The sequence below is a fragment of the Cyprinus carpio genome, unplaced genomic scaffold (assembly GCF_018340385.1).
Source record: "Cyprinus carpio isolate SPL01 unplaced genomic scaffold, ASM1834038v1 S000006552, whole genome shotgun sequence".
In the NCBI taxonomy this organism is placed as follows: Eukaryota; Metazoa; Chordata; class Actinopteri; order Cypriniformes; family Cyprinidae; genus Cyprinus; species Cyprinus carpio.
Window position 1 is genome coordinate 956,587 of NW_024879215.1, and position 22,025 is coordinate 978,611.

General features: G+C 35.8%; 2 protein-coding genes and 1 long non-coding RNA gene across 3 annotated transcripts; 1 reads left to right on the plus strand and 2 right to left on the minus strand.

Moving 5' to 3' along the window:
* The first annotated feature begins 1,179 nt into the window (after positions 1-1,179).
* On the plus strand, positions 1,180-7,414 carry LOC122143977 (protein shisa-5-like). Its single transcript, XM_042754584.1, has 3 exons — positions 1,180-1,340; positions 3,419-3,628; positions 6,182-7,414. Exons 1-3 carry the CDS (start codon positions 1,187-1,189, stop codon positions 6,358-6,360), a joined length of 543 nt encoding a protein of 180 aa, XP_042610518.1. The 5' UTR covers positions 1,180-1,186; the 3' UTR covers positions 6,361-7,414.
* Positions 7,415-9,643: 2,229 nt separating this feature from the next.
* Positions 9,644-10,332, minus strand: LOC122143988. Its single transcript, XR_006159468.1, has 2 exons — positions 10,013-10,332; positions 9,644-9,852 (listed from the first exon to the last, which is right to left on the minus strand). It is a non-coding gene; the product is annotated as an uncharacterized LOC122143988 (long non-coding RNA).
* A 153-nt stretch (positions 10,333-10,485) lies between these two features.
* Positions 10,486-21,309, minus strand: LOC122143987 (ATR-interacting protein-like). The gene is made up of 12 exons (XM_042754591.1): positions 21,103-21,309; positions 19,349-19,646; positions 19,133-19,212; positions 18,748-18,918; positions 18,548-18,663; positions 15,692-15,792; positions 15,519-15,602; positions 15,304-15,430; positions 13,456-14,088; positions 12,260-12,402; positions 12,090-12,182; positions 10,486-10,560 (listed from the first exon to the last, which is right to left on the minus strand). The coding sequence occupies exons 1-11, from the start codon at positions 21,166-21,168 to the stop codon at positions 12,130-12,132; spliced, it is 1,872 nt and encodes a 623-aa protein (XP_042610525.1). The 5' UTR covers positions 21,169-21,309; the 3' UTR covers positions 10,486-10,560; positions 12,090-12,129.
* Positions 21,310-22,025: the final 716 nt, after the last annotated feature.

Here is a 22,025-nt window from a genome sequence, read left to right on the forward strand (position 1 = left end):
GATTATTGGAGTACGTTTTACTAAAAATGTTTGAGCCTTTCTACTTACAAATTTCACAACGTAATTCAGTGTGCTTGCAATTATTTATTTATTTTTTATTTCTACACCGAGTTTTTCAGTGTAGTTAATATATGGGATATTGTTGGTAATCTGTTTAAGTATCCAGGCAAATTTTGCATGAGTTTTGTGTAGGCTATATGAAATGTCTGATCATTATGAAGTCTTACGAAGTTTCCGTGTATTTGAAAACATCTGAAATGTGATGCATTTCCCAATACCACAAGAGTCTAAAATCCGCTCACAACAAGTGATGCAATACAGCTTTCAGGAATTACTTAATAAATGTAATTATGTTGTTTCCAATCTTATATTTTTCTTGCGTAAAACACAAGAGGACGTTTTTGCAGAAATCTGTGCTGCTCATTTACATACAAGAAAAACAGATAGTTATTTACTCTATCAAACCCTTAAAAGCCATAAAAGTAGCATTAAAATAATCTAAATGAGTATATTCTAAGTCATATTCCAACTACTTGGGTTTGAGTGACCTGACATCGAATAAAAGATAGCAAGATTTTTAATTTGTGGTTAACAACAACACCCTATAATATATTGTTGTATAATAATATAAAGCTATGTCATTTACTTTCTTGTCTTTTTGCTTCTGTTTAGCCGCCCACGATGACTGCAAAACCGACATTACCAGCACTGGTGTGCTGAAGTGCCCCCTCATTAAATGTAGGTATTCTGAATTCTGTGTTGTGGACGTGTGATGATACGGATACTGCTGCTCTGATCCAATCCATTGAGGAAGTTATCCGAAGATGCTCAAGAGGTAGGTGTTTTTTGGATGAGCAGTTTTACTTCTCTCATGTTAGAAAAAATTTATTTCCTAGTTTGCATACGGACAAGGGTGCACCAGCTGCTGCTTACTCTTTCTGTGTGTCGCTTGCGTCACCAAACTAGGTGTGTTGGAAATATATGACTTCCCTAAACACAATCCCCCATTTTGTGAAGTTGACTGGATAAAACAGGAGATTTGTGATGACGTGGTGTTGAGTTCAAGTCCCAGTGCTGCGATATTCGGGATGTTTAGAGTATTATGTAAATTTTTCAGGGAAATCCATGTGCAAATTTGAATATGATTGTGATTAGGTCATATATGAAGCAGTAAAGTGTGTTTCTAATGTGTCTTTTTCATAATCTGTCCCAAAGCAATGACCATAAGTCTGTCGTTATCGGCGTGACGGTAGCGGGGCTTGTGGTCTTCATCATCATGTTCATCGTTTGCTGCGTCTGCCCCTGCTGCTGCCTCTACAAAATGTGCCGAACACCCAGACGTAAGTGTCTGCCATTGCAGATTGCATCCATTCTTGTTCTTTTTAAAATTTGAGACATGCTATAATTGGACGGGGGGGGTCTTGTTCTATGTTTAAAATGTGAAGCCAATGGAAAATATTTGGCAGTTTCTCAAACTGAATCTCACAAAATCCATGTAATTGCAGCATTATTTCCATGTAAAATATAGTAAAAGTCTCTAATATTTTAAACAAAATGAAAGTCCAAAGGTCTGAAACGTGTTTACAGTGAGAATGTTTTTTATGCATAATATATTAACTATTGGGTCAAAATATGGACCTGGGCATGTTTTGTCCGACTGACCCATGTGTGTAAGACACTTTTTACCACAAGTTTAGACTTTCTCTGACCTTTTAGCCTATGCTGCAAATGCTGAATGTTTCTTCTGAGAGTGGAAAAAAGGTGTAGTAGTGGAGCATGCTGGGATTCCCCACCCAGTCTGACTCACTGTGTGCACAGCAACCACAAGCGGGAGGAAGCACCCATGTGCTACAGGAAGAGGCCTACAGTGTCTGTAGTCACTGTTAATGATTGTGTGTCACAAGATGCTCACATGACAGCTGGCGTCTCACCTTCAGAATGTCTGTTTTAAACATTAAGTTACGTAGGGGAAAGAACTTCGAAGTGTTTTGGCTTCCCACTCTGGGAACTAGCAATGAAAGTACCCTTCTTAAAGCGACAGTGCACCCTTTCTTTTTAAGTTCTTAAAAGTGTGTTCATCATATGAAAGACTCGCTGGTAAATTCACTGACCTGCTGAAATTGTCAACCTGTTTGTTATTTTAATATCACTGAGATACTATTAGGCTACAGTTTTTCATTTAATATTTTGAAGTAGTTTTTATACTTTTTTACTAGTTTTTAAATTTTAATAAATATTTAATTCATATACAGATATTTAATCACATCAAGTTAAAACAAAATGAAAATTATTTAGTTATTTTAGCACATCATGTTAATTTTTTTTTAAAAATGTGATTTTTTTTTTTTTTTTTTTTTTTTAACAAAAATAAAGTTTTTATTTTATTTTTATCATTTGTAAGTATTTTAGTTTGTTTAACACTGTGGTTAACTACAGTAACCCTGGCTGGAAATATGTTGTTGGTTGTATGTGAGGTTGCAGAACAGCATTTCTTCACAGGGTGGATTGGTTTTATTTTCAGTTAACAAGAACGATATTCTTTAGGGTTGTTTGTAAAGTTATTCATTTACAATTGTGATATAGTTTACCTTTTTTTAACAGAGAGCTACATGATATAGCCAGTGCTGATATCTGTAGCAGGGGTGGCTAAATATAATACCAATATTTATATAACATAATGGCCGATCTTCTGTGAGAAATCACTCTAGAAGTCTTGAGGTTTTGATCCCAGAAGATCAAAGATAATGAAGCTTAGAGACTGCAGAGAATGTCCCGAGTCTGTGTCTGCACACTCATTTATACAGTTTGTCCAAGGGATGCACAATCCGATACTCAGTCCTACACTTATTCACTTATATATGTGCATTTCTAATTTCACCATTTAACCGCGACAAAGAGGAACTACAGCTGTAATTGTGGTTGCAGACATTATCTGGCCGCCCTTCTTTATTTGGTTAAAAAAAAAAGAAAGTTTATGTGTGTGTATGTATATGTGTGTGTGTGTATGTATATATATATATATATATATATATATATATATATATATATATATATATATATATACACCCACACAAGTGGTCAAAATGTATATTTGAGGTTCTCTAATGTTAAGGAGTTCTGAAGGATCATGTGATACTGGAGTAATGATGCTGGAAATTCAGCTTTGAATCACAGGAATAAATTCATTTTTAAAATATTTAAACTAAAACAAATTGATAATATTTTATAATAGTACTGTTTTTACTATTATCTCTTGGCAAATACATTTATTTTTGGTCAAATATAGGTAGCTTTGGTGAGCATAAGACTTCTTTCAGAAACATTAAAAAAATAATTTTATATAATATGTATGTTATGCATTGACTGTGAATCCTTCAACTCATTATTCATGTTTGTTTGCCTTTGATTGTTTCTACAGCTGTTATGGGAGCAACGACCACTACAGTCGTAAACACACAGTACCCTCAGCAGCCTGTTGTGCAGGGAGGTCAGTACCCGCCGTACCAGCCCATACCGTCTCAGGCCGGGTACGCCGGCACGCCAGCTTATGGAGGACAACCCATGCCTACAGGACCATATCAGGGCCAGCCATATCAAGCGGGACCACCACCCCCATATCAGCAGACCGGTAAGATTGCACAATAGAAAGTTCAGTCAGCTGGGCAGTATATACAAAAATGCATGATGATTTTGCTGTAAATGCTGTGAATGTTGCAAGTTTTTATTTGGCAATGATCTGTCATCACGTAGTTTAGCAATCCTTCATTGTCTCATGACTTGTGAGTCATGAGTATGACACTTGTTAAGACGGATGATTCAATTCTTTGAATTCAGAATGTTTCAGTGAATCAAAAAACTTTCATTCATCACCTACGACACATAAAAAGTGTTGCTTGTTTGTCACATACCACTTATTAAACTTTAGTTATTTTGTGATTTCACTTTTTTAACTTTAGTTATTGTGTAATGTTGCTGTTTGAGCACAAACCATATCTGCAAAGTTACGACAGAGACATCGTCTTTTAAAATTAAGGTAGTTTAATGTCTACACTGAACAAAAAAATATTTTAGGGCTGCAACGATTTTGTAGTGATATAAATCTACTAGAGAAAAACAAATGTCATTTCTACATTAATTTTAGTTCAGGCAAGAATAAAAAAAAAGAGACGTAAATTCTATATTGGTACACAATTTAAGCTTGTAGAAATTAAAATTTGAACTTAAGTATATTTTACTTGGACTTGTTTATGTTTACAAGGATTCTTTAAGTAAATATCAAAGTTATGATCCTGTTGTTCCCATCATGCACTGGGGCATGAATAATTAATAAGCTTATATTGTGCTGTCATTGTGTATCATGTACAAAAAATTGGTCTCTGTTTATTGGGTAATAACTCTGAGTAGACATTATCTTAAAAAGGATCGCAAGCTGTCTACTTGCTTACTTAGATGTTGTAAAGTGAACCACATGCTGTAAATAGCTTGATGTTTTTTTCTTCAGTGCGATATTGTTTGAGTAGCCTGTGACTGTGTGAAATTTACTTGAGTTAACATAACATAATTAAGTAGAAATTACTCATCGAACTGTAACTGGCCATGTTAAATTTACTTATTTCCTTCGCTAATTTTACATAACTTAGTTAAGTAGATTCGACTTAGTTCCATACTTAGATTTTAATTTAAAAATGTACAAAAACTTGCTAAAAAAAAATCGTATTTTTTTTTTTTAAGTGTACAAAAACGACTCGTAGGGTCTACAACAAGCTACTTCGACATTTACATAAGCCCCGCCCCCAGGAACATTCAACAAAGTCTTTCACACAAGTTTGTTAAAAACATACACAAGTTACAAACACAGTCTGTTATGTCTAGTGAATGTAAACCGCTGGGAAAGAAATCGCATTTTTTTATATTAGATCTACGTATTTACGCGACAGCAGCGTAATACACAGTACAGTAGCTGAAAAAAGTGCTCTATAAATAAAAAAAAAAAGTCCATATATAGTGCAGTCTACGCTGTTAATAGGACCCAAACAATAAAATAAAAGCAGATAGTCACGCACTCATCCTCTGGACTCAACAACTTCTATCGCTGTAATAGATGACATTTCTGATATAAAATATTCTTTAAAAACCTCCAACAAACATAAAAAAAAAAAAAACATATGTATATATATAATATTGTGTACACACTGCCAACACACATTTATATTAAAACAACAAACAATCGTGGGTGGGGCTGGTAAAGTGTGATGTTCATTTTATTTATAAAAGCCCCAAAGAGTCAATTATTTTACAACATTAAATTGTTTAAAAATAACATTTTTCATATAAAAATGTCCATAAATCTTGCGTCAACTGTTTACTGTACCATACTTTGCCTTTAATTTTGGTGGCATTATCTCCCACATCTATCATCACTTTCCTGTCACACTAGATAGAGACCTGAAGCACTGAAAAGTCTGTGTTGTATACACACACTGCCAACACACATTTATGTTTACACAACATGTAAAAGTGAATTTTGCCTTTAACAAACTTTTTACTTTTAGTTTTTGCATTAAACATTTTTAATCTTCAGTATTTGCCAACAGTGGCTGGTTAAAATGAAAAGAAAAAAAAAAAAAAATTAAACCATTTCGTAGCAGTTTTTTTACACTAAAGTTTGGGGTTGGTAAGATTTTTTTTATTGTGTTTGAAAGAAGTGTCTTATGCTTGCCCAAAGCTGCATTTAATTAATCAAACAATACAGTTAACATATTAATTTTAATTTAAAAGAACAGCATTGATTGGGAATATGTTTTATGTAACAATGCAAAAGTCAATGCAATAAACATAAAAAACAAAATAACATCAATTATTTGAAAAACAAATCTTTTGTAACATTCTAAAGGAAATATTTACTCTTACTTTTGAATAAATTTAATGGATCCTTGCTGAATATAAGTATTCATTTCTTAAAACCCATAACCCCCAAACTTTTGAATCATAGCATAAAAATAACAAGTCTAACTGATTTAGGGTTCAATTTTTTTGCTAGAATCAAAAAAAAAAATTGCATGGTTTTCATTATAAAGTTTTCGCTCTACATTGAAAATTTAAAAAAAAAAAAGGGTGTGTGTGGGATAGATGGTTTCATCGACTCGTAGTGAAGCTGTAATTCTGCATGGTGTTTCAGGAGGAGGCCCAGGATATCCTGTTTCCTACAGCCAGGCTGCGTATGATGGTGGGCAGGCTGCGTACCCCATACAACCACCAGTTCAGCCCGGCTTCGCTCACCCACCCCCACCAACAGACTACAGCTCGACTCAACCGGCTTACAACCCCGCCTACATGGAGCAACCAAAGACCGGCTACTAAACCACAACCTGGATTGTTGATTGTTACGTAGTTTTATCCTACAATTGCGCAGTGTACATCTACTGTTGACGGCATCCTCTAATCGGGTCAGGAATTAAATGATCAGCGTTCGCTATCGTGTGCTTGTGTGCTATCATTGTTTTCTCTACACTTAATTTTATATAAATATATTTTTATTTACTCCAGCCATTGTGCATGACTCCAAGCCATATAATGCTTTTTTGTCCACCAAGCAAAAGGGAATATGTGTTTTATCAGCCTCAGAACTGACAATATGATACGTCTTGAAATGCCTTAAATATCACCAGCTTTATTTTATCCTGGGAATTTGCACAAAACGTCGACACTTTATCAGTTGGTGCATTTAAACAACGCCAGCATGCTGTTTAGATGTTTTCACGATTCACGTAGCATTCAGGTTTATGAATTTGTGAATGTTTGTAACAGTGTCCTCATGCTCAGAGATCCAGAATATGCCTTATTTAATGCAGCTTTTGCAGCAAATTACATGTGGACCCCTTAAACACAACGTTCCCACTGTGTGTTCGGATAATTTTATGTTATTTGGGTTTTGGATGTTGTAGAAATTCCATGTTTATGAAGGAGGCGTCAACACATTTTGTATGTTTCCCTTGTGAACTCTTTCCTTGAGGGTCTGAAAAGGATTTGAATATTGCTGTGTGAGGAAGCATGGCCATAATACGGTCCTGAGTGGAAGCCAAATGACTTTAAATAATGTGAAACACTTGTTTTTAAACATTAAAAGCCACTCAAGGTCAGAAAGAGGGTGAAATTGTAAGATGTTTGGCTGCTTTGTTTGGTTCTCTGGAAAATGCTGCGACATGTTCTTCCATGTTATGAAGTTAGGTCATAGGTACAATCTTCTACAGATTCCTGTTGGGTGTGTCAGGTCACATTTTTGAGATATTCTTGGTTTATTAACTGTATTGTATGTTAAAACTGATCTTTGTTTTACGTTAAAATGTTCTATGTATTCAAGCATCTCCATGTTTGCAACCGCAAATAAAAAATAAATTGTGCTGGAATCACTGTTAAATTGTCAGACATTCTCATTCAACCACATATTAGGCAGAACATTTGTTTACCTACACAGGAAGTTAAAGGGTTTAGAGGAAGTGAGCATACTCGTGTTGTTGAATAATTCTAATTAAAAACTGTACTTTCGCTTCAAGATACTTTGGTCATCTTGAGAAAGTACACAACACTCCATGTAGCTTCTCGAAACCGCAGATGTCTTAAATTCGTAAATTCATTACCTTATTTTACTATGCAGCACTCTTGATGATTCTGATTGGTCAATAGCAGGATTCAGACATTTCCTAATTTTTAATAGCAATGCCGTTAATCAGTACACTGAGATGAAAAACAAAGTCCCTTTCAAGGTCTTTGCTGAAGCCGATGCTACATTCAAGTCTGTATTATCACTCCGCAGCATTGCAGTCGTTCTCAAACTTCCTGAAAACTGCAGTTGTAAAGACCCTCCTGAAAAAGAGCAATCTTGATAACACCATATGAGCAATTATAGACCAATATCAAATCTTCCTTTTAGAAGCAAGATTATTGAAAACGGTTGTTTTAATCAGCTTAACTACTACTTAAACTCAAATGGATACCTGAACAATCTTCAATCTGGTTTCCGGACCAACATCACAGCACAGAGACAGCGCTCAAAGATAATAAATGAATATTCGCTTAAATTCTGATTCTGGCAAAAATATCAGTGCTGGTATTACTAGACCTCAGTGCTGCGTTTTGACACTGTCGATCATAAACATACTTCTACAGAGACTGGAAAAAACTGGGTTGGGCTTTCTGGGATGGTACTCAAATGGGTTCAGGTCATACTTAGAAGGGAGAGGTTATTATGTGAGTCTAGGAGAGCATAAGTCTTAAGTGGATTGTCCCATGACATGCGGAAGTCCCACAAGGCTCATTCTGGCACCGCTCTTGTTTAGCCTGTATATGCTCCCACTAAGTCAAAAAAAGAGAAAGAACCAAATCACCAAAAATTCCAGCTATGCTGATGATACCCAGATTTACCAACCCTTATCGCCAAATGACTACAGCCCCACTGACTCCGTCTGCCAATGTATTGATGAAATTAACAGCTGGATGAGCCAGAACTTTCTTCAGTTAAACAAGGAGAAAACTGAAGTCATTGCATTTGGAACCAAAGATGAAGTTCTCAAGGTGAATGCATACCTTGACTCTAGGAGTCAAACAACTAAAAATCAAGTCAGGAATCTTGGTGTGATTCTGGAGACAGACCTTAGTTTCAGTAGTCATGTCAAAGCAGTAACTAAATCAGCATACTATCATCTCAAAATCATTGTAAGAATTAGATGTTTTGTTTCCAGTCAAGACTTGGAGAAACTTGTTTCATGTTTTTATCACCAGCAGGGTGGACTACTGTAATGGGCTCCTCACTGGCCTTCACAAAAAGACCATTAGACAGCTGTAGCTCATACAGAATGCTGCTGCCAGAATTCTGACTAGAACCAGAAAATCTGAACATATCACACCAGTCCTCAGGTCCTTACACTGGCTTCCAGTTACATTTAGGATTGATTTTAAAGTACTTTTACTCCTTTATAAATCACTCAATGGACTAGTACCTAAATACACTGCAGATATGCTCACTGAATATAAACCTAACAGACCACTCAGATCAAAGGATCAAGTCAGATGTGCTATAACAATAGCCAGATTTAAATCTAGACTCAAAACTCATCTGTTTAGCTGTGAATTTACTGAATGGGCACTGTGCTACGTCCGAACTGACCGCAGTGTATTTTATGTATAATCATTTTCTATTCTTAACTGTTTTAAGTCATTTTAAACAGTTTAAATTCATTGTTTTTATTGTTGTGATTATATTTTTTATGATTATTTTACTTCATTTTATAAAGCACTTTGAATTACCATTGTGTATGAAATGTTCTATATAAATAAACTTGCCTTGCCTTTAAATACAAACACATTTTGGCGCCATTTTGCCTTACCTCAGATGACTTCGCTATTAATATTACTGTAATATTATCGTAGTATTCGACTTGTTGCTAATGCTGATTGTTTTGTACATTAAAATCTGTTTTTGTTTGTTTTGTTTTAGGATAATATACAGGTGAAATTATAAAATTATTTTACCTAAAATCAAAATACATGTCCGCGTAACTATTTTTTTGAGCGTGCAAATAGCCATGCAAATTACTACAGTTCATGAGGATCCATAAAAACATAACAACAATAAACAAAATTAATGATTATGAAACTCTCATAATTCTTTAATTCGGATCATTGGTGATCAGTTTTTAAAAGAATAACAAAAATCTGAGGACACGAGACGAGCACAATGTTTCGGGAATTTTGATGGGAAAATTGACTTTGTGTTTGATCATTATGACCCTGTTTCCATATCCATGTCTTCAACATACTCCGTTTCAGATCTGCAGATCTCCTCCAGAGCCAGTTCTATGACGATATAATGCAGTTTAATGCACTGCAACGGACTAATTTCAAGATAAATGCTTATATAAAGGATGTTAAATGTGCTATAACAAATGTTCAAGCTAATCAAAATGACGTTGGCATCAATTACTATAATCGAATGTAGATTATAGTACAAACCCACCTTCGCTCTCAGACAGATCTGGGACCAGACGGAACGTGTCTCTGATGGCAGGAATAACCTGATCGTACATGTGCAGGACGTCCAGACAGTGTTCGGAAAAAGACGAGTCCTTCAACAATAGCCAGTGCAGTAACATCAGAGCTTCTCGCAGTACCTGCAATCCAGGACTTGTCCAGCTCCGATTACCCGCTGTGTGACTTCCTCTGCCTTTTGTTTTCAGCCATTGTTTGTGTAAAACCACAACAACTGTCCGCACCACCTGAGGAGGAGAAAATGTGGTCAGTACCAGAGATTTCAATAGCAATTGTTTTGAATGCCCTATAAACAATAATAATTTCCCATTGTGTTTCTCTATTTTTTTGTCTTATTATTTGTTAAAAATAAATGATATTTTTGGTGGTTTCACTTCCAAACGAACAGATTTTGAGGGGGAAAAAAGGGTTTATGTCTGAATCATACCTCTACACTGTGGCCTGGCAGGATGATTTACACAGAGAGCCCATGTTCCTGTCTTCTGTGTGAACAGTTTGGTTAATAAACCGGATGAACTGTTGACAAAGGAATTAGATTTTCAATACCAACTTCTATGCAAGTACCCAATACATTGCAAAATTAAATAATACAAACTGGATTCCAAAAAAGTTGGGACACTGTACAAATTGTGAATAAAAAACAGAATGCAATGATGTGGAAGTTTCATATTTCAATATTTTTATTCAGAATACAACATAGATGACATATCAAAGGTTTAAACTGAGTAAATGTATCATTTTAAGGGAAAAATAAGTTGATTTTAAATTTCATGGCATCAACACATCTCAAAAAAGTTGGGACAAGGCCATGTTTACCACTGTGTGGCATCCCCTCTTCTTTTTATAACAGTCTGGCAAACGTCTGGGGACTGAGGAGACCAAGTTGCTCAAGTTTAGGAATAGGAATATTGTCCCATTCTTGTCTAATACAGGCTTCTAGTTTGCTCAAACTGTCTTAGGTCTTCTTTGTCGCATCTTCCTCTTTATGATGAGCCAAATGTTTTCTATGGGTGAAAGATCTGGACTGCAGGCTGGCCAATTTCAGCACCCGGATCCTTCTTCTACGCAGCCATGATGTTGTAATTGATGCAGTATGTGGTCTGGCATTGTCATGTTGGAAAATGCAAGGTCTTCCCTGAAAGAGACGACGTCTGGATGGGAGCATATGTTGTTCTAGAACTTGGATATACCTTTCAGCATTGATGGGTGCCTTTCCAGATGTGTAAGCTGCCCATGCCACACGCACTCATGCAACCCCATACCATCAGAGATGCAGGCTTCTGAACTGAGCGCTGATAACAACTTGGGTTGTCCTTGTCCTCTTTAGTCCGGATGACATGGAGTCCCAGTTTTCCAAAAATAACTTTCACATTTTGATTAGTCAGAACAGTTTTCCACTTTGCCACAGTCCATTTTTACATGAGCCTTGGCCCAGAGAAAAATGCCTGCGCTTCTGGATCATGTTTAGATATGTCTTCTTTTTTTGACCTATAGAGTTTTAGCGCCGGCAACGGCGAATGGCACGGTGGATTGTGTTCACCGACAATGTTTTCTGGAAGTATTCCTGAGCCCATGTTGTGATTTCCATTACAGTAGCATTCCAGTATGTGATGCAGTGCTGTCTAAGGGCCTGAAGATCACAGGCATCCAGTATGGTTTTCCGGCCTTGACCCTTACACACAGAGATTGTTCCAGATTCTCTGAATCTTTGGATGATATTATGCACTGGTAGATGATGATAACTTCAAACTCTTTGCAATTTTTCTCTGAGAAAACTCCTTTCTGATATTGCTCCACTATTTTAGCCACAGCATTGGGGGAACTGGTTATTCTCTTTTTTGGAATGTGTAGCTCTCATGAAATCCAAAATGAGCCAATATTTCACATGACATTTCAAAATGTCTCACTTTCAACATTTGATATGTTATCTATATTCTATTGTGAATAAAAATATAAGTTTATGAGTTTATTCCATTCCTTGTTTACACTCACAATTTGTACAGTGTACCAACTTTTTTGGAATCGGGTTTGTACAAGATAATAACCTCTAGTTCTAAACGAGTCCACTCATCCTCAGAAGTGGCTTTATCCGGTCCTAGAGGTGACGTACTGGAACATTTTGAGGAAAGTACACGGATCTAAGGGAAGAGGGAGGGTTAATCATGTTAAATCATGCCAACACAAGACGCTTAATGGAGCACTTAAAGACACTTACATTCATGTGAGCAGAGTTTAGTGGCCATCTCTTCATTATAGATAATAAACGACAGAAATCTCACACACAGATGGACAGTTCTGTAAGACGTCTCCAGAGTCAGACATTTAGACAACACTTGACTTGACATCACCACCTGGAGTCTACATTTGAGAAATGAGACACAGGCCCCCGTTTAATAAGTTTTGTCATTATTAAGATTTACTAAAATATATTTAAAAATAAACAAATAATACTATTTTTTTAAAAAGGGCTTTGTTTGAAACTACTGCACTACATACTACATACTAGTATATACAAGCTGTCCCTCCAGAGGTCACATCTGCTGGTCTCATACAGCACTGAGGATGTCTAATTTCTGAAGTAATCATTATAAAATTAACTGTTGTGCTCCTAAAACTGATGTTCTTCAAAGTATCATGTGAAATAGAATACAGTATGCAACATGAATACAGTATATAGTATGCAACACTTCAAAGAGTAGGATGCTACATTAGTCCCATGACCTCACTACATTGCTTATTTAATTTACTGCATAAAAAAAGTATTCCATTTATATTCAATCGAATTCTGTCTAATATTACGCACTCTATGCAAATAATCAAGATGGTACAAATTGTGACTAATTTTATTAGTCATAATAAAAATTGACAGATGTTGAGAACGCTGCATTGTAGTAGCCAATTCAAGCTAAAACCAAAGAACTGAAATAAAATCTAGTGCTATTATACATTATTTCTTATTGGATATTTTGTTTTTAGATAGATAGATCGATAGATAGATAGATAGATAGTGACACTCACATGGGCACTTAAAGGGATTATTATAGTAAACTAAAATGGAAACAATAAAAAAACTTTTGTTACTTAATATAAGTATTAATTGTAATAATATAAAATCTTAAAAATATATATTTAGTTTTAGCTAGTTAGCAATATTTCTCATTTTTGTTTAGTTTAATTTTAAGCAGTCCAAAACAACGAAATAAACTAAAACTAATAAATAGTAAATAAAATATAATAATACTAAAAAATAAAAACTATAAAGCAAAAAATAACTAATAAAAATGACAAAAAAAAAACAAACAAACATTATCAAAACTTTAACTAAAATTACATTTCAAACAGAAAATAGGAAAATAAAATCTAATTCAAAATATGAACAAAAACTATAACAGTATATGAATGATGCTAAACCTCAAGAGCTGGTTGTCCTGCGCTCTCTCAGCCAGCAAACGAAGCGTCTTCAAACTAGCGCTCACTAGCGCCTGCCTCTGGCCAGCAGCGGTAATGAAGGCCGGATCTGCCAGCTGTAGGATCCTCCTGAGAAGAGGCAGCTGTGTCTGCGTCTCCCCGTTCAGATGTTCATAGGCGCTGAGGAGATTTTTCGAACCCTGTGGCTGGTTCACGTCCTCCTGATGACACAAAACCCCCTCCAGAGCCTCGCTGCTGTAGCACACTATATGACAGAGTGCTTTCAGGGCGGCCAGGGCGAGCTCCTCCTGTCCGCTGAGAGACTCCTCCAGACTGGAGTCAGACGACCCCGACGGAGAGCTGCCGTGGAGCGAGGCCCTCGCTGAGCTCTCCAGCGACTGACAGTATGTGCTGATGTGGAAGCTGAGCAGGGGCAGGAAGTGCGCCGCGGCCCGGACAGGAGCGCTGGGTGATTGGAGAGCAGCGTCTGAGTTATGTGGGACACTATGGGGGTGATGGAGAGCTAACGCGGACAGAGCAGACGCAGCCAGACTCTGCAGCTGGTGGAACTGAGCTTGAGGACGGTGAAACGATCTGAATTCTGTGGAGGACGAGCTGGAAGTTGCCAAAGATCCCCTGAAGAAAGAGGGAAGAAGAAAGAAATTCACTACAGTCCAACCTTTTCAAGCAGATATTTAAAGATACTATAAACATTTAATTGCACACAAGTTTTCTAGGCCTGAAGATCAGCCAATTTAAGATTTTTCCCACTATATTTTAAGCTCTTCCTGTTGTTGTTTTTTTTACTTTCAAGAAATAAAATAATAAATATTTCAAACGTCATTTTTTTTATAATATTTAATGTAATAAATAATAAAACAACAAATAATACTTTAAGAAATTCAAAAGTTATATTTCAAACGTCATGATAGTACTGCTACTACTAGCAATAATAACAAAAGTTATTGTAATTAATAAAATATATTTAACATAAATAATAAAATACAATTCTAATAACAAAATGTTTTAATAAATGCAAAAAAGCAAATGCCATGAGGTAAAAATGATCAATAATACATATTATAATAGTTATTGTTATTAATACAATATTCTAAATATAATTTGATAAAATACAACAAATCATAATATTTTAAAAATGAAAAAAGTAAATGTGATCTAAAATATTATCATTAATAATAATTATTGTTAACAATATTCTATATTTAGTTTAATAATAAAATACAACAAATAATAATATTTTAATGTTTAAAAAATGCACAAAGCAAATATGATGTAAAAACGACTGCTATGACTACAACTAGCAATAATAATAATACTAGTTACTGTTATCAGTACAGTATTCTGTTCTATTTAGTTTAATTAGTACATACTACAAATGCAATTTTAATAAAAATAATAATAATTGTAATAATAATAATAATAACAATATTAATAGTAATATAAAAATGTCTGTAAAATGTCTTAAAAAATACTGATAATTTCTGAAATGAATGTGAAGCAGTAAAGTGACGTGTTCTGTATGGCTTTTTAAATGAACCATATGCATCTCTGCTCATGTGACTATAAAGTATATTTGATCAGTGTTTAAACAGTTGACATTGTTCAAACTTTCCACTGGAAAATACCACCAAACAAATGATGCAATGGAAATTTCCATCCTTACAGCATTGTATGATGAATGTTGTAAAAGTGGGCCGAAGATTTCCCAACACAAACAGCTGCATGTAATGGAAACTGATGTTTATAGTAGTTTTCTCATGTTTCAGGACACGCACAAATACACTCAGAAGTGTGATGTGTTTAATTCGGATGCTAGTCCCAGTGGCTTACAGGCTGATGTATCCGTGCGGTGACGGGATGTTTGGCAGAGCGTCCGGACTGATGGACAGCAGGTGACACAGACCCAAAGCGCTCGGATCCAGCGGCTGCTGCAGCAGCAGCTTCAGTAACACACAGCCTACAGAAGAACAAACCACAGCATCACTGCAACACACTGAGAAAACAGAAACAAGAAGATCAGTGCAAGACATCTGATCAGCGGCTACCTTCTGGTTGGTGATCGGAGCCAAGGGTTCGGTCCAATCGTGGCTCTTCTGTGAGGGAACGTTCGGACTGAGCTGGTTTACCGTCTGATAGAGTTTGAAAATGTGAGAATGGAAATATGTCAGCAGACAGGAAATGTGCATAAGCATAGAAGTAAAAAAAAAAGAAATCATACCCTCTAATAAATGGCCTTTTTTGACAGGAGATGTTTTCTTGGAGAATTTGGCTGAGAAGTTTTCTTTAGTCATGAACGCTTGACTCGCAGGAGAGTGAACACTGTTGTTAACACAACAAAACCCACCACATAAAATAACTCATATTTGTCTAGATCAGATTTTAGGTAACATTTTACTCTGTCAATAAAATTAAAAACATAAATATATTTAATATTAGTATTGATTATAATACTAATAGTATAAAAAGAATATATATAGTTATATATATAAAAAACAGTAATACCTTGACTTTTATAACACTACTCATTTAATATTATTAATATAAAAGCATAGTAATAGACTTTGAATATTACACGTTGAACAATAACCAAAACAATAAAAATTTATTTATTACAATTATATAAAAAGTATTGTTTACTTATTTAATAATAATAAAGGTAAATCAATAATAATGATTATTAACTATTATTAATCATTTCTTTTAATAGTAAATTATAAGTTTTAATATAAAACAACAATTAATTAAATAATATATTTTTTTAAACAAAAAAAAGTAGTACTATCACTGGATACTACTAATAATTAATAATAATAATACCTAATAAAAAAAACGTACATGTACACCACTAATACGATACAATAAAAACATTCCAATAACAAGTTATTACTTTTAATAATGAAATAATATAGTCATTCTTATATTATTAAATAAAACATTATTATTTAAATCAAAATAATAATAATTAAAAAAATTCTACCAACTACTTACATAAAGTGTTTTCCTACTACTTACTACTACTGAGCTTATATATATATATATATCTATAAAAAATATATAGATAATTATAATCAATATTTTTTACAATCTCAGGGGGTTAAGCAAAAACTCAAATAATTCCTGACCCGGGGATGGACACATACACAGGGTTTTATGGCAAACATAAAAAAGAAAACGATTTTTCCTTAAACTAATTAGTAACGTAGCAGCCATTAGTCCCATGACAGGCTCAGGATACCGATTATGGTGGGATATAAGAAACAGCAATACCAAGAAAGGTACCTACTCACCTACAACAGTGCAAACACACAAACATTTAGGATGCTTTTGATATGAAGTTTTGCCTGGTTAGCGTTTCTCCTACACAGGGTGCAAGATTGACCTACAATCTAAAACATGACATTTCTAAAAATAATTTGTCCAAAAGAAATAATGGTCAATTGAATTACTAGGGGAAATTAATATAAAATAGGAAATATACATAGTACAGTTTACTACAGAAAACTGCAGTTTCAGTTCAATTCACAACAACAAAATCATTAAAATGTTCCAAGAACTGGTACTTAAACAGGGTTTTAGTACAGATACTCCAAAATAAAATTCCAGGACTTTCAAGAACTTGCACTACTTTTTTGGTTTTCAAGGACCTAAAATCACGACCTCACTTATTAATCAATTAAACTAAGCAAATAAAATAATAAAACAAAATGGTACAAATAAAGTGCAGCACATGCACAGAATGCAATGACTGTGGCAACTTTAACATATGAAAGGATACTATGGCAAAGTTAAAGCTTTCCTTATTCAAAAAAACTGACTATAATTTTCATGACAACATATGATTGGCCTGAAGAATGAAAGCTTGTATCATATCGCTTGGAAAATTCTGAGCTTTATCACACGCATAGACACTAGGGGTGTGACAGATACACTTAGCTCACAAGGTGAGACAAAATGCAAGATACTTTGTTCACTAGAACGAGACAGTGTTTTAATACTTTAAGAGCTTTTCAAATGACAAAATAATAGTTTTTTTTTTTAATCACAAAAAATAAAACAATGCAGTTGTATTTTGAAGGGTTTTACGTAATCTAGTGCTTAACTAATGATTATTTTGCGAATCAAGTAATCTGATATATTTTTTAGTTAGGGTTAGGGTTTATATATAAATTATATATATATATATAGAATAACGATGAGGCAATAATAAAGTATCAAAACCAAGTACATGGTTTTATTGAACAACACTGTTAAATACACAATGTGATATGCTTACATTATAACAAATACCTGCAGAGGGCGCCAACGGCCTGGTGATGTTTCATGTGATTCAACCCCATTTAATTTTAATATTTGGCCACATGCAAAGTCAGAAACTTTTATTTTGAAATCGCGATGTACAATAAATCGCATATTTAGAAATATGTTGATGTATTCTCCTGTGTTGGCATAGGTTTAAATGATTTACGTTACAAACCAAGTGAGTTTTCCCAGATGAACATTAATTAAGCAACTCAAACTCATCACATATGCAGAGGAAGAGTTTAGCCCCTTTCACACATAGTCTTTACTGGTAAATTACCGGGAAGTTACCATTAAGAGATCATGACTCTGAAAATGACTCTTTCAGAAATCCCGGTAAATTCGTTCTGGCAATCATTTTGTTCTTTTGGAGATGACGTGATTACTCTGAGCGGTTTACAAAGCTCTGCTGCTTTTCTATGTAAATATGACGCAATATGGAAATCTTTGACCATTGCGCCTCGCAGCTTTTTCAACATGTCGCACTTGAGACCCAAGGCTTCTTTTCCATTCATCAGCACGTCTCGTGTTTATAAGAGCAAAAATATCTGATTGGGGCTAGTAATGCAAGTTTGGTTGAGAGTGAAAGCTGTGTTCCTCTCACACATTGGTGGGCGAACTCATGAACTCAAACGTGATATCGAGAGAGCATACGAATATGAACAAAAAGAAATGCCTAAATGAACACAATGTTGTAACAGACAGTGCAGACCACAGAACAGCTGTCTCTCATTGCCATTTTCTCTAGAAGACAAACAAAAGGAAGCTGCGTTACATGTTTGGTGCAGGTGTGCCGGGCTTCTTTCCTCCGCGCTCAGCGCTCTGAAGTTTCTCTTTCATTTCATTCATCTCGGCTTCTTTAAAGTGCAACTCTGACTGCAGCGACTGCATCTGCAGCGAAAACAAGCATTTAGCTGGATGTCATGAATGTTTGGGTGGCTCTGTGAGGCTGTCAGTCAAACTCGCGTGCCGTACCTTCCTGGACAGCTCCTTCTCGCTTTCGCTCCGAGCGCGAGCTTTCCCTTTCTCCAGGGCGAGCTGGGTCTGCTGCTGCTGCTCCTTCTCCTGATTGGTCTGTTTCAGGAGTCGCGCAGCACTCTGGATCTCTCCGTTCTTCATCAGGATCTCCTCCTCCACCTCCTTCAGCTGAGTGTCAACAGAAATGCCGAGAGATGAGAACTGGTTTTTAAAATCTCAAGTCATGAAAAACTAAACAACAACAACAGTTTTGGTGACCCAACCTTGACCAAAATTTAGGAGTAAACTGTATAACGGAGCACCTATGAGCACAAATAAAGAAATTTTCTGCAAACTACAAAGAACCAATCAAATGAGCTGCATGTTGTGTTGAAGAACGCACCTTTTTCTTCAGGTCTGCTTGCTGTTGCTCTAACTGCTTATAGAACAGATCTTCTCCATCTTTACTGGAACGTCCGTCCGCTGTGAGAGACACAAAATTTACACGTAAAACTTCAACTCAATTTCTAGTTTTAACCCATATTACAAAAAATGGCTGGTCCAAAATCAGACAGGGAAGCGTTTGAGAAAGGAGCATCCAAAAGGTCTTCTACTAACCCGAACACATCTTTTCTTTGCACTTCTTTATTGTTGTTCGGGCTGCAGCCGTCTCCGATGGCAAATGTTTTCCGGCCGGATTTCACAGGTGCTTTGCTTTCCTCATCAGCGCAAGCGAATACAGAAGCAAACGTTCTCTTCGACCTGCCGTCTCCGGGGACGGCCTGCGACGCGATGATGTCAATCTGCTCCAGGTCGTCCTGGGTGAAACCGATGTCATCGTCGAACGGGTCGGGTTCAGCTGGTACCTGATGGCCCTTCAGTCTCTTGCTTGGCGGGAAGTTCATGTCAACCAGGTGCTTTTGGGAAATAAATAAAGCATTATCCATTAATGTTCAGTAGATATTTAATATGAAAGTAGTCATGATCAAGAATGAGTATGTGTGTTCATATTTTTTAATAAATACATACATACACACAGTGCTGGCCAAGATAAATAGTATTTTCAGCAGCTAAAAATGGTTTTTTTAAGTCAGTTATTTCTGTCTTTTGCTGTAGTGCATCAGTAGGAAGTGTCTGCGTGGATCACTGTTCCATTTTCTCTCTCTCTCTCTCTCTATATATATATATATATATATATATTTATTCCGTGTCCTCTTTCTTGCACTGATTTCTTTCCCTCAATTCTTTCCGTCTCAAAAACAAAGGATCACTTATTTTCATGACACTTTATAAACGTACAAGTTTTCTGCAAAAACATCAGAAAATATTCTAATTAATGTAATTATTGGATTTAAGAACAGTGGAAATGATCAAAAAACAATGACAAGGAGTAAACGATTCTTATTTCATTTAAAATGCTTTTTAAAGAGAGCTTGTCCTCTGGTGTGATGTCTTTGTCCTGTGGTGTGACTCCGGAGTACGTTTCAGCATTTTTCTGTCAATTAATGACCTTGCTACTCTGAGCTAACCTGTCATTATAGGTCAGCAAGACACATTTGCATAAATTTTCCATGATTACGTAGTTTAACATAGTTTTTAATTAAAAAATATAATTTCAGGGTGTCACACCAAAGGACAACAAAACATAACACTTTTGTAGTGTTACCAAATGAATTAAATATTTGAACAGCTCTGAGAGAAAAAAACTGTCATGGGCTTCTGTAACACGATCATGAATTGAGTCCTTCAGCTAAGTACAGTTTTCTCTGGGATTGGCCGATTTAAAATCAGGAGATGGTGTCACTCCAGAGGACATGGTTTTCAGAGACAACATGTATCAAATTCCTACGTTTTCAGAAATATATATGATGAAAAAAAAAAGATTAGCATTTATTAAAATAGACACTTGTACAATTATGCCAGAGGTATTTATTAACATTTTTATGTTTTTTCTTTTAAATTTCTAAAAGTTTATCGAACCATGCTTGAGACAGTCACACCAAAGGGACAATTTTGAGATTTGGCCACTGATCTATAATAGAGAAAAGACACACACACACACACACAACACACACACACACACACACACACACACACACACACACACACACACACACACACACACACACCCACACAATTGAATGTTGGGCAAACTAGCCATTTGAAAAAGAAACTAAACATCAGTAGTATAAACCAAAGACCCAACTGACAACATCATAATGCTGATATTACTGGTCAAAGTAAATAATTCAATTATTTTTCCTACCACAGGTAAACAATAATACCTAGCCTACACTGAACGGTCGTCTGAACATCACATACTGAGTTTAACCATGGTAAGATTGTGGTACAGTGCTCAGGGTGATCCGTTACCTGCTGCTCCAGTGTCTCTCTCAGACTCCTGCATGAACTGCCGCGGCCCGTCAAAACACTCGGCATGCAGCAACAAACTGTACACACTCCAAATAAAGTGCTACTCCCGACACATTAACAGAAACATAAAATACTAAACAAATAAATAACAGAAAACTTGTTGAAGTTAGAAGCATTTCCGAGCTTTGCCTCTCATTCGGTGAGGAGGAGGGTCCACACGCGGCCAGCCGAAACCGCATACGGTAGTAAAACCTCACCTGATTGGCTGAAAAGACGACCTGGTGCGTTACAGCGCGCTCTGATTGGTCTACTGACCAGCGCACGTACTACGGAATCGCTCGATGAGACAAGTGTCGTACACAAACGCGCTTCGAACGACTTCGTTTAGTAAACACACTCAAAGTAGTGATTTAAAAGTTTATCTCATCAAGTTTTTGCCAAAGTATAAAAACAATTAAGTACACACTTTTTTTTGTTGCTTTGGAGTTTGAAGGGCCACTTAAAAAGGTATCCGTAATTTCCTCTGCGCGGTCTCTTTGATCTCAAAACATTTACAATCAGTACAATCAAGTCGAGTACGTGAACTTGTTCAGTACAAAACAATTCAAGCTACCGAGACACACAGGAGGAAACTGAAATAAATATACATATATATAATATTGCTCATATAATAAACTATATGCAACACACTCTATAAACAAGTATATAAAAGTACTAAATGTAACAACTGCATTTCACTTGTTTGATGTGAGAGAGCTGGTCGGTGACGTCACGGCGAGGTCGCGCTCTGATTGGCTGAGGCGCGTGGCCGCAGTGTTTACCATCAGAGCTCAGAACTGGAGCTGCACGTACTAGCGCGAGCCACCGACGAAGGAGGAAGTTCGTGGTCGAAAATACAGATTTAATTTGTTCGTTTTCACTAC

Bases quoted from the DNA above. Each gene is read 5' to 3' on its own strand.
- LOC122143977 (XM_042754584.1), top strand. From the start codon at position 1,187: ATGTGTCTTTTTCATAATCTGTCCCAAAGCAATGACCATAAGTCTGTC. The intron at 1,341-3,418 runs GTAAGTGTCTGC...TTGTTTCTACAG, and splicing joins AATGTGCCGAACACCCAGAC to CTGTTATGGGAGCAACGACC. The intron at 3,629-6,181 runs GTAAGATTGCAC...GTGTTTCAGGAG, and splicing joins ACCCCCATATCAGCAGACCG to GAGGCCCAGGATATCCTGTT.
- LOC122143987 (XM_042754591.1), bottom strand. From the start codon at position 21,168: ATGCCGAGTGTTTTGACGGGCCGCGGCAGTTCATGCAGGAGTCTGAGA. The intron at 15,793-18,547 runs GTAACGCAGCTT...TGTTAACAACAG, and splicing joins GGCACACCTGCACCAAACAT to TGTTCACTCTCCTGCGAGTC. The intron at 12,403-13,455 runs GTTTAGCATCAT...TCTCAAATGTAG, and splicing joins CAGGACAACCAGCTCTTGAG to ACTCCAGGTGGTGATGTCAA.